Below are 12,943 nucleotides of genomic sequence, written 5' to 3'. Positions count from 1 at the left end.
GCTTTGGGGTAGTGGGAGACATTGGTCGATGTACATTGTAAATCGATGTGTTCTCCAAAATTTTTGGTCCACAAACGGTGATCTTAAACAGCGAAAAATGATCAATGCCGTATCAATCCAATGAGCAAGATGAATTTGATGTAATGGTATAAAAGTATAACTGTGAATTACTCTAACTTTATTTATCGGATTATATTGGATGATGCAGTGAAGCAGTCCTAATGATTTAATTAAGTATAATGTTTAGTATGGGACATTTATGGATAAATGCAATTTACCTTAGATTTAGATGATTTGGAACTAAATTAAACGTAATCTTTTGAAATTGTGATTAGTAGAAGAAGCCGTGGATGTTTACAATGAAAAAGTTTTCATGTGCCGCGAACGGTAAAATAATTTCTTTGGCTTACTTTGAAGCTGAAATCTTTTCTCTCTGACTTTCCATTTTCATTTCAAGCATTAATAAGTTGTTTCGCGTGGCTTTATTCGCGGAACGCTAAATAGTTTCTTTTATCCATTCGTTCCTTTCGTCCACGCATTCCCAAAATGAATCTTGTAAAATGAATGAGACGTATAGAGATCTTAATTAATGAAGTAGAATACGAAGTAGAATTTTGGATCATGTTTTATCATCGAAAGGCTTTACATACGTACTCTACTATGTCAAATTGTATTACATGATATATAGGATATAGATCGTAAAAATCGAATCAGAAATAATAGAAAGCTAATTACGTTAAACGTGGAATTTATATGTATATACGTAACGAAGCAGGTATTGTACTATGATATGTAATCGATTGCAGTTAAAGCACGATACCTATCTGGCAATTCAAGAAAGTGAAACAGAGCTGCGTCAAATCAGAAATTCTTAAGTGAAATTCCTTACGTTTTTTCCACCTGAATGTCGAAAGCTATCAGTGGAATTAAGAAAGAATAGATAAAGGTGAACATAATTATTGGCAATATTTGTATACCAATGGATGTGTTTTCATGGTTAATGAGATTTTAACGAAGCACCTGAAGAAAAAGCGGTTGATTGCACGGTTGGATGCAATTCTTACGTCACCGATAGCTACGGCCTTTGATACTTCTTATTTTTGTAGACACGAGAATTCACATCCGGTCGTTTCCGCAAAGTATTTTCAATTGCAATGGGGTCCCAACGAAATCAGGTGAAATGGCTTTCTACCACGCACCACATGAAAATTTTCTTCCGATAGTAGGTCGCTGTATTTTGACGACTCAAATTTTACGCCGTTGCTAAAACTTTATTTGCATTCAATAAACGTGAGTTTAATCTTTATGTGCATCAATGAACTGCCTATTTTGATTTTATAAACTGTTGGAGTACATCGACAGGATATTCTATATTCATTTATTAAGTTTCTATTGTCATTAAAAAATCTTAAAGTAGCAAATGGTATAAGAATTTGAGACAAGAACTTGCGATAAATAATGATAAGCTAAAGTTGCTTTTCTGCGTATCACTGGCCTATTTGCGTGCATCTTTGTATCTCTTCGTATGCACGACGTACAAATATACACTTTAATTGCTTTTCACCTAAATCGTAAGCTGCACACTGTGTTACTGAAATGTCGAAAGTAGGTTGGTTTATCCGTACTTAATTTAATTGCCTTTCACGCAGAATCCATATCTTGATTACATCCATAAAAAGTTCTTGTATTCTTTCCTTTCTTCTTATGCACTTATTCGCTTTTCAATTATTTTCTCAGTTTAATTTCTCGAGTACATTACATTCTAAGATACCAATTTTTAACTTAACGGTTCTAAAACGTTAACGTTATATAAGGATTTTGTAAATGGAGCCAGTGATTTTGACATGATCGTTCGATTGTACGTCAATCAATCGGTAAGCGCCTGGGTGAACCGAAGAGGAGGGAGAACAATGTCAAAATTCACGCCCACTGAGAAACTTTCGATCTCTTTTCTTCGATTTCTTGACTCTTCGGCAGCGTGAATCGCCTCTCCCCCTTGAATTCAACGCGCTGCTTAGCATGTAATTTATTGAAATCGTATGGAAACGGATCGCGTGGACTTTCTTTCTTGCAGAGACGCCTATCGAAGGTCATTGTTTTCACTTGACGGAAATCGAGGAGTGATTCCTTTCGATTGATGCGATCGACGAGATCCCTCCAAGATTCGGCCGTCATTCACTTTCTTTGCCTCTCTTTGTTCTTCATACTGTAACTTTTCCTTTTCTTGTCAACGAAGTGTATAGTTTTCGGTATAGCTATACTTGTATACTTGCATGTGTATACTTGGCACATTTCGCGTTCATAGACTTGATCCGAACATTATTTTTGTCACAATTCATCAAAATATACATGTTAACGAAGGTTTTGATATTTTTCTTGCTTAAATTCTAGTTCAAATGTGTCGCAATAATTCGTTCTATCGAGCAATTAGTATAGTGTTTGAAACTGCTCTTCGGCTGAAACAAGTTTCACCCACACGTTTCGTACCTACTTTGTTCTTCATGGATAACATATCGAACAGTGAATTCTGTTCATTTCCAGTTACATATATGTATACTTCAAACCCTGGTGCGTTCGTTCCTTAGAGAATTGACCTCGTCAAAGAGAATTGACTTTTTTCAGATATCAAACCGGTTTCTACTAACTGCAACTGAATTTAGATCGCCAAGTTAAAGAATAAAATATTTTCCGTATATGAATGTACCACACACCGTTATAGTTAAACAATGTATTAACTCCTCATTGTTCTTGATGAATCGCTCCTTTAGCCTTTTCATTGTACATCATCGAACATTTGATCTCAAATCTTCAACTTTCACGTTGCTGTCAGTTTAACTACACTTTTTCATGACAGAACTGTCAAAAGAGTATCGACATAAATACCATTAATTAATAATTAAACAATTAAAACGTAATGTAAAAATTTCTTATTAAATCTTGATTGAAATATTCTGATTCATGAGGTTTCAATGAGTAAATATAATATCGTTTATGACGATTGTATTATATCATAATCTTTCAATGAATAGCGAAAACGAATTTATCATTTATAGGGAGGCGTGGTACTGATAGAGTAACAGATATTTGGGTGTTCCGGCCGTATAAAAGCGTAAGAAATACTTTCACCAGCTGTCAGACCTGCAGGAGAAAGTGTGCGCCCTCCGTTCCGCCCCTGTAGTACGCAAATGGACCATTAAAGGGGAAAATGAGGAAAACGAGGAGAACGAGATGAAAATCATAATTAGGCGCAAGGTGAACTTTAGTCTGCCAACTGCAGACATTTATTCGTTCTGTTTGGTTCTGTCAATTTCTTCTTTAGATATCTTACATTGCAATAATTGCTAGTAGTTCGGGTGAATGACCGTCACCTTTATACATTCTTTCCATTCACGAGAATAACTTACGTTAACGTTCTGCGATATGCAAATACGAGAAATCAAAGTCCATAGCGCGCTACCTTGTTAATTTTGAAATTTATTCTTGAAGAGATATGTCTAAATTTCTTTTTTTTTTTTTTGTCGTTGATTTCGAAAAGCATAATCTTTGTAAAGACTCCAGAAGTGAGTAAAACTTGAAATATAGGTAAGACACCTGAAATCAAAACTGAATATGTAAATAAATTAAAAACTCTTTTAAATATAATTTTCTATATGAAATAATGTTTTATGATAAATATACTACATAGAAAAAAGGATACAAAAAGAGATAAAGATAGAAAGATTACATAATGTTTATGTGCTGTAATTAAATGTTTACATCTAATGGATTTGATATGCTTGCAGATTAATTAGATGTTTACATAGCTGCATTAACTTTTATTAGTGTTTCCTGTTTTTACATAAGTACTACTTTTTACGTAATTGAGGAATAACTTTTAAAATATAATAGCAATATAAAATCATATAACACTGTTTTTCTTCAGTATCTATTGGTTATTTGTACAAATATTTAAATATAGAAATTGAAACAAAGTAAAAATTAGTAGTTCATACAATACCGTCTAAACAATAAACTAGAATAGATGGAAGACGCAAGGAATTCATAATAATGTTTTTTCAACTACAAGTATGTACTCATCGAACAGTACAGTAATAAATAACGTACATATTTTATTTTATATTTTAATATTTTATACAAAGGTTCCTACTTAATATTATTTATGATTTCATATTATACTATTTTCATTCGTAAAAAATATTTTTAATAAAATAAAAAACATCAGTCATTTTTCAGTCAATGCTTTCAATGCCTCATCGATCAACGATGTGCTGGAACTATTGGAAACAATAAGTGAATATTTTCTACAATTTTGTTATATTACGCTATTCATTCATTGTCGATAGTGTAACATTTGCCAACAAATTTTCCATGATCACCATGCAAATATTTGTTGTTTGTCCATATCTTTCAATAAACAGTTAAATTGAACTAAATGTTATATTATGCACGACATACAGAAACCAAAGACATACATTTTAAATAAACAGATACAGCAATAAGGTGTAAAATTTCTTTACATACATGATTAATTTTTGGACTCTGTATTATCGTTTGTTAGACCAGTCAACTGAGACTAGAAAATATTTTTCTTAAATAATTTACAAATACAAATATATTGTAAAATTTTGGCAGTGAATCTAAACAAATATGATGTAATAACATAATCCAGATGAATTTTTCACAATTTTCAATATATCAACAATTTATAGGAATATGTTAGTTAATGTTAATCACGCATCTACTTTGGTCACGTGGTTTCAGATGCTTTGCGGGATCGAATAGTTTTTTTATGTTTTACTGGTTCCATTACACTATCATTATCGGATATTGAAGAATCTCTTAACGTTTTCCGTCCGCGTCCCACGTTTCTTTCTTCATTTTCAGATCCAATAGATTCTCTGTTTGATTTCCGTCTTTGACGTTGTGGAATTTGATTGTGAACTTCCATAGCTTCACGGAGATGTTTTCGTTTTGCTTCCCAAAACATTTCTTGTCTTTGTGCAATTTCAGGATACCTATCGAATAAATTAGATTCAGCATATAAAGTAAAAAAATTTGATATTTCTTACTTCTAAGATAAAAATTATCTTAATACCTTTCAGTAAATTCTTTAGTAGGTGGAATGACTAAATGCCATCCTTTCTTAGGTTCATGTACTGCTAAATTTGTAAATATTTCTTTAATTTCATCAGGAGGCAATTTAATAACAGATGAAATTGTTTTTCGATCTAGGAATTCGTGTTCCGTAAATGACAATAACTGAAATTGCGTAGTCGCTAGTATAATATTCTATATAATCCGTTTTCATAAATTATTTAATAAACATAACACTTACGACGTAATCCCTAGCTCTACACATAAGTTCAGCAGGAATACCATTGTGTGATGATATACTATCCTTTGGATACAGAAGTTCACTACTTACGACCCAATTTCCCTGTACTAAAACTGCTACTTGTTGCAAATATTTTAAAACAGCTATTGTTTCCTGATCTGGTGATAAAATTAACCTTAACTGTGCAAAGGATATTACTTTGGCTGTAAGACAAATTTTTATCATTACTACATAGTAACCTAAAATAAATACAGATAGATCTTGAAGATACTAACCATCTTTCATGAGTATTTTAACTTGATCAAGAAGAGGTAAAGTTCTAATATAATTGAGAGATGTAGTTGGATTAGCAATATCTGATTTCGATTCATCTTTTATTCGTGGTGCTAACAGATCTAAATATTGTTCAGTTGTTATATTCAATGTATTTACAGTTTCATCAGTAGCAGAACAAAACATTTCTAAACGTGTAAGCTGAAAATATATATCTTTAATAAATGTCTAATATAATATTTCAGTAATAAATTCAACTAAAGATAAAATATTAACCTCTGCTTGAGCGCCATCTACTGGAACATAATTTGTATGAATCCATCTTTCTTCTAAACTTTTTTTGGTATGATGTTGAAAAGATTGCTCCTGCATCTTTTTCATAAACTCAGGCTTTTGTCTAGCAAAGGTTACATTGATTTGTTTTGGACCTTCTTCTTCCTCTTCATACTCTATATATATTAAAGGTTACCATTATTAAGAAGATATTTCAATCAAATTAAATTAAACCAATAGAATCTTAATCAGATGTCACCTTCACCCATATTTTTGGCATCATCTTTTACACGTTTATCACTTTTATCTAGATAGTTAAACTCTGGGCGCAACTGAATAATTCCTTTTAATGGTGTTATATGTAATTCTCCATCTTGGAAAATACCAATTCCATAATTAGAACAGTTTGGTAATGCACGAGAAGACTGTAATACTGTTTTATCCATAAGATTACTGTAATATAAAATTTATAATATATAATACATCTAAGGTAGATAAATTATTTATTTATATATCTGGATTCTTTAAAATACCTGTCAAATGCCTTTTCATCATCTTCTTGATCAATGTTTGTATCCCCATCAGCATTTATTGCAATTTGTTCGCCTTTACTTTGATCATAATTGACACTATGTGTATCCATTGCTACTTCTATGAGCACTTCCTGATTCTCTGGCTTTATTGAAGTTTTTAAGAAAGTGGTATTGTCATAACCTTTCCCAGAAGGACGGACGGGATATTGAAAAATAAATAATTTATCTGCGAGTGTTTTTGAAAGAAAAACTGGAATCTGGAAGGAATCCAAAAATGTTGTATTTCATCTTCAATTTTTCTTTTACCTCGTATTATTATTTAATTAAAAAAATGTAATTATTGTTATTCATGCATTATTTTTAAGGATTTATTTAACATAAAAGTTTAAAAATAAAATATTTACGAGTGTGTAACACAAATTTACTTCAGTATAATTAAAATATATACATTATCGTTGTAAAATCACATTATGAAGTTATAAAATTAGTTTACATAAAATAAATATCATAACAACTTAAGCAAGGAACATAACCTAAACATAACCTAAAAATTAAATAACTGGAAAGAAAGTAAAAATTCGCTTACAAACCTCTTTAACCACTGGGTCACTCTCATTTTCCATCTTACTAGTACTACACATTTAAACAACGATTATTTGGAACTTATTCCTTAATACTACCAGAAAGAAAATACTTTGATATCACCTAAACGACCTCTAATACAAACACTTGATTTCTGTTATTTTGTTACGTCTTTAAAGTAGATAATCGAGATAAAATAAATGTAGATGAGATGTATATTTGGTAAAAAAGATATAATGAAGTTGCGTCGTACACAATGCGTTAGAAGCACGTCGACTCTTAGAATGCAAGAAAATAATTTATGAATTAATATGACAAATTCTTTTAAACCAATATATGTAAGAATGTACACTGTGTGAAAAATAGCGAAGTGTATTTCTGAAATTTGTTTTCTAGATTATATGCTTAATAGATGTTTGCAAATTACTTATTTACCACTTACTACTCACTATGTCCTTCCAACCTACCTACCTACCAACAGTACTTGTTAGATACTAACCCTGATACTAGAAAACGATATAATAAAATGTGAAATTTACATGAATTTTCTGCCATAGCTTTCTATTGCATAAAATTATATTACGATATTTATGCATAGTAAATAATATATAATATCAAATTACTTAAGCTTTATATATATTTTTATCTAAGTTTTCTATCTATACAGGTTTGTATTTTATCATTGTTACCAATGCAGCTGAATTTGTCAAGTTGATGTCAGATACTAGTCTCTTTTGAAAAACATTGTAAATTTAATATTTGTAAATTTAAGTTTAATTTTATTTGTAACGATATATTTATTTAATTTAAAAATGAATTATAACCAAATATGCAGTAAATTATAAAACGACTAATTTAAAGTTGAATGAAACTTTTGTTGAAGCTATCATTGGTACATTAGAGATTCACATCAATACAAACATTTTATAACAAACATAATTAAAGTACTTATATTTTAATATGTAACATAATATGTAACATTATGTTTTATTATATTATGTATTAGGCTTCAAATTGTGAAGCATAATTATAATGTGTATTTAATTGTAGTAAAGTGAACAGTTTTACATAGACTGATAAAAATGACATCAATGTTTGATCAGTATGAACAAGCATCTCAAAGATCAAAACAAGTATATACACCACCAATTCGTCCAGATATTGTAAGTTTATATGTAATATAAACTTTTTAAAAATATATATAACATATATATTATATATATATACAAATACTTTATAAATTTTCATTTAATATTTCTTTCTTTATGCTTTTAGAGTACTGCTGGATTTATCCAAATGAAATTTCTAGATGATGGCCCAATTTTTATTAAACAAAAAGTTAATTTTTTACCACCGGACAAAATTTTACATCTTGTTGTTAACAATAATATCATTGTTATTGCTATGGCTAATAATCTCCTCTTACGTATTGACATGAAACATCCAGATTCACCTGAAGGTATTTCTTCCTTAATGAATCATAATATAAAACATAAGATATACGTAATATGTTTTTTTCCAGAGATTGATATATCTAAATATGCAATGAATATGGAAATGTCAAGAATGTTTCTTGATCCTTTAGGTAATCACTTGTTGATATCTCTAGTTCCAAAATCTCAAGATCCTCCTAACCCTCCCCCTGAATTATTTTATCTACACAGAAAAACAACAAAATTAAAGCAGGTAAATATGATGAATAAATATAACTAATATAATGAATTAAATATATGTAATATAACTTATATTAATTTATAGAAATATAAATATTGTTATAAAAGAAATATAGTTTTCAAGATTTGTTTATTTAAGGCAGGTAAATTCAAAGGACATGAGATTACTGCCATTGGATGGAACTTCTCAAATTCTTCCGAAACTACTACAGGTCCAATTCTCTTAGGAACTTCAAAAGGCCTCATTTTTGAAACAGAAATTGGTTTAGATGGTGATAAAATATTTAATACAAGCCTGGAACAATATTGGCGTCAGGTATAAATAAAATACGTAAATGAAATTTTAATATCATTGCCAATAAACATTATCATTTCATAATAATAAAAGTGTTACCCTTATATCATTATTCATTGTGTCCAAAGCTTCCTAACTATTTACCTCTTTATGGTGCTAAAGAGGTAGAAGGATTGGTGAGTTAGAAATTATATTTTTTGCATGTGCAAAACAACTGTATGCTAGAAACACAAAGATATTTTTGAGCTCCTGAAAATAATGTAATGGAGCATTATATTTATACAAAATTACGGTCTCAATCATTTTAATCTGTGCTTATTATTTCTGCTATTTTCATGTCATAATCATACTTTATCATGGTATACCATATTGCATTATATTGATATATAATCAATATTTAATTACTTATTTTAGGTATTTGATATAGGGAAAGATAGTAAACCACCAATTACTGGTTTGGAGTTTCATAAAATACCGAATACTGACAAATATGTGATTATTGTTACTACTCTTATGCGAATTTATCAATATATTGGAGCAGTACAAAATCCAGAAGAAAAACCTTTATTACAACAAATTTTTAACAAATATTTAAATGTACAAGGTAAATTTCTACTATATATACTTCATTAAATTATTTTACGATTACAATCAAACCAATATTTTTACAGAGAGCTTCAACGAAGTAATAAATAATTTGCCTTATTCTAAAATTCAATTTTATTATCCTTCACTTGGTATTTTACCAAAATCGTTTGGTTGGTTAACTGAACCTGGTATATTTTATGCTCAGGTAATAATTTCATTATTATTTACTTTTAATATATATCTTCCTGTAAAACTCCTTTTATAACTTCCATTTATTTAGATTGATCCAAAAATAGATCCAAAAAGTGTGTTAACAAATCAACAAATGTTAATTTGTCCTGAGGCAAGTCTAATGGGGATCAATACCTCACAAACAAGTACTCCACCATTATCTTTTGTTTTAACAGAATTTCATGCCTTATTACTTTATACAGACCGTGTAAAAGGCATGTCGCTTTTGAATCAGGATTTGATATTCGAAGACATTTATAATGATGTATGTGAAGAATGAATTACGATTATATCAAGATCTATAATTATGTTTGAATAGTATCATTAGAAAGAAAATTTCAATTTCTAGGCAGTGGGAGGATTACTTAATATTACTAAAGATTATGCAACACGTTCCATATGGGCTTATAGTGAAAGAGCAGTATTTAAATATAAAGTTAATAAAGAAGATAGAAATGTTTGGCAGGTAAAACTACTGTATTTAGTACCAATTAATGGTATACATCAATAGATACATATATTATTTTTAAATAGATCTACGTTGATAAAGGTGAATTTGAACTTGCAAAACAATATTGTAAAGATAATCCAGCACATATAGATCAAGTGCTTGTAAAGCAAGCAGAAATGCTTTTTAAGAATAAGGAATATGAAAAAAGTGCTCTCATTTATGCAGATACTCATTCGTCATTTGAAGTAATTTCCTTAAAATTTCTACAAGAATGGCAAATAGACGCTTTAAAGACATTTCTTAAAAAGGTATTATATTTGTTACTTTAAGTTTTCTAAATTTAAGTGCTTGAAATAATTTAATCTTATATGTACCTAGAAACTTGAAGGATTAAAAACACAAGATAAAACGCAAATAACCATGATTGTTGTATGGGTAATTGAACTATTTATGAATCAAATGGGTGTATTACGGAGTAACAATACATCATATTTACATGATCCACAATATCTAGAATTACAAAAACAATTTGATAGCTTTCTTGCAATACCAAAAGTTGAGGTATTAATAATATCATTAACAAGTATGGTATTATCCAAAAAAGTATGGCATAGAAAAGTTTATTTTAATTTCAGGAATGTATAAAAAGAAATCGTAGCACTATATATGATTTAATGGCAAGTCATGGTGATAAAGACAATCTTATTCGTTTAACTATAATGCACTGCAACTATGAAGAAGTGATACGTCAGCATTTATATAAAAATAATTATTTAGATGCTCTTGAAGTTCTGAAAAGCCAAAATAATAAAGAGCTATTTTATCAGTTTGCTGGTATTCTTTTACAAGAATTACCACGCCCTGCAATGACTGCTCTAATATCACAAGGATCTTTATTAAAGCCATCTAAGCTTCTACCAGCTTTAGTATCTTGTAATAGTGATGAAAAACATGTAAGATATTTACTCTTTTATTACATCTGGATTTTAGTGTTTATAACAATTAATTAATGTTTGTTACTATAGGCAAAAGAAGTAATCAGATATTTGGAATTTTGCGTTTATAAACAAAGTTGTCAAGAACAGGCAATTCATAATTTTCTATTATCTTTATATGCTCGTTATAAACGAGACGAAGTAATGCGTTATATTAGCTCTCAAGGTAATTTTTCAGACTATACTTTCATTAAAATTATAATTTAATAATATATTTAATGGGATGTTTATAAATTTACTTTAGGTCAAGATATAAATATGGTACATTATGATGTGCATTATGCATTACGATTGTGCCAAGAGGTTGGCTTAACAGAAGCTTGTGTACAGTTGTCTGCTTTGCTTGGGTTGTGGACAACAGCAGTTGATTTAGCTTTAACAATTAATGTTGATCTTGCTAAACAAATAGCTGCTATGCCCTCTGATCATGATGATGAATTAAGGAAAAAGTTATGGTTGAAAATTGGTAATCAGAAATATAAATTTTTAATTTTATACTTTGTTCCAATTCTAACATACTGTGATTCTAGCTGAACACGTAGTTCGAGAAAAGGATGACATACAACAAGCAATGGAATTTTTGCAGCATTGCGATATAGTCAGAATAGAAGATATATTACCTTTCTTTTCAGATTTTGTTACTATAGATCACTTCAAGGATGCTATTTGCAATTCATTGCAGGTAAAATAATTTTTCAGATAGCATGTACAATAGCGTCATGTTAGTTGATGTTAGATGACTAATAATAAGTATATTTAACAAGTTAAGAGTAGTAGAGTAGTAGAGTTTTATAAAATTTTGAGTGTCTTTCTTTCCCACTGAATGTCAATGAATTACGTGAGACGAAATACGTAACTTGTCGTCGAAGATTTAACATGGCTAAGACGACATTACAAATATCGATCAAATAATGTTTATTTTAATTGTATTTGACAGGAATATAATCAACATATTCAAGATTTAAAGGAAGAAATGCAAGAAGCAACAAAAGCAGCAGAACTTATTAGGAAAGATATACAAGAGTTTAGAACGAGGTAAATCGATAAATAATAATAGATTATTTAATGATATGATATCATTATATCATTATGACATCATTACATTTTTTTAGGTGCACATTTATAAATACAAAAGATACATGCAATACTTGTGGTGTTCAATTACTACTACGACCTTTTTATGTATTTCCATGTGGACACAGATTTCATAGTGATTGCCTTGTAGCTGCATTAACACCTATGTTGTCAATGGATCAGAGAACAAAGCTAGCTGATCTTCAAAGACAACTCACTGCTCTTTCAAATAAACCTGAAGATACTAGATCAGTCAGATCTGTATCTTTATCTACAAAAGATCAAATCAAGGCTGACATTGATGACTTAATAGCATCTGAATGTTTATATTGTGGAGAACTAATGATAGAGTTAGTTATATTTTTCTAGTTTATGTCGATATATATGTAACTATTTTAAAACATGGTAAACTAAAATAATGAAACTTATGTTACAGGTCTATAGATAAACCATTTATTGAAGAAGAGGACTATGAGAGAGTGATGAAAGAATGGATATGAGTTATATAAAATATTGCTGATTTTAAAAATATTTTTAAATGCATACATATGTTATATATTACATTTATATATCAAGATGATCATTTGTAATAAATAGATTATGTATTATACTTTATTAATTGTTAAAATTATTTATTTTA

The 12,943-nt window shown here is 29.4% G+C and overlaps 2 protein-coding genes across 5 annotated transcripts; one reads left to right on the top strand and one right to left on the bottom strand.

The window, feature by feature from the left end:
* Window positions 1-3,800: 3,800 nt before the first annotated feature.
* Window positions 3,801-7,242, bottom strand: LOC126923702 (DNA-directed RNA polymerase III subunit RPC5). Its single transcript, XM_050737417.1, has 8 exons — window positions 7,005-7,242; window positions 6,415-6,671; window positions 6,141-6,334; window positions 5,885-6,057; window positions 5,611-5,809; window positions 5,336-5,538; window positions 5,096-5,259; window positions 3,801-5,015 (listed from the first exon to the last, which is right to left on the bottom strand). Exons 1-8 carry the CDS (start codon window positions 7,053-7,055, stop codon window positions 4,748-4,750), a joined length of 1,509 nt encoding a protein of 502 aa, XP_050593374.1. The 5' UTR covers window positions 7,056-7,242; the 3' UTR covers window positions 3,801-4,747.
* LOC126923698 (vacuolar protein sorting-associated protein 18 homolog) lies at window positions 7,203-12,918 on the top strand. Of its 4 annotated transcripts, none has more exons than XM_050737404.1 (19): window positions 7,203-7,334; window positions 8,047-8,159; window positions 8,272-8,455; window positions 8,519-8,682; window positions 8,809-8,985; window positions 9,093-9,140; window positions 9,379-9,568; window positions 9,636-9,757; window positions 9,833-10,048; window positions 10,133-10,249; window positions 10,318-10,542; window positions 10,613-10,795; window positions 10,870-11,187; window positions 11,260-11,395; window positions 11,474-11,695; window positions 11,760-11,911; window positions 12,167-12,264; window positions 12,342-12,653; window positions 12,740-12,918. In XM_050737404.1, the coding sequence occupies exons 2-19, from the start codon at window positions 8,079-8,081 to the stop codon at window positions 12,801-12,803; spliced, it is 3,009 nt and encodes a 1,002-aa protein (XP_050593361.1). In that variant the 5' UTR covers window positions 7,203-7,334; window positions 8,047-8,078; the 3' UTR covers window positions 12,804-12,918. The 4 variants fall into 4 exon arrangements, with proteins under 4 accessions (XP_050593361.1, XP_050593359.1, XP_050593363.1 ...); XM_050737402.1 differs by lacking the exon at window positions 7,203-7,334 and adding an exon at window positions 7,520-7,663; XM_050737406.1 differs by lacking the exons at window positions 7,203-7,334; window positions 9,093-9,140 and adding an exon at window positions 7,520-7,663.
* The last annotated feature ends 25 nt before the right edge of the window (window positions 12,919-12,943 follow it).

This window comes from Bombus affinis, chromosome 13, assembly GCF_024516045.1.
Source record: "Bombus affinis isolate iyBomAffi1 chromosome 13, iyBomAffi1.2, whole genome shotgun sequence".
In the NCBI taxonomy this organism is placed as follows: Eukaryota; Metazoa; Arthropoda; class Insecta; order Hymenoptera; family Apidae; genus Bombus; species Bombus affinis.
This window is presented reverse-complemented; position numbering and strand designations above follow the sequence as displayed.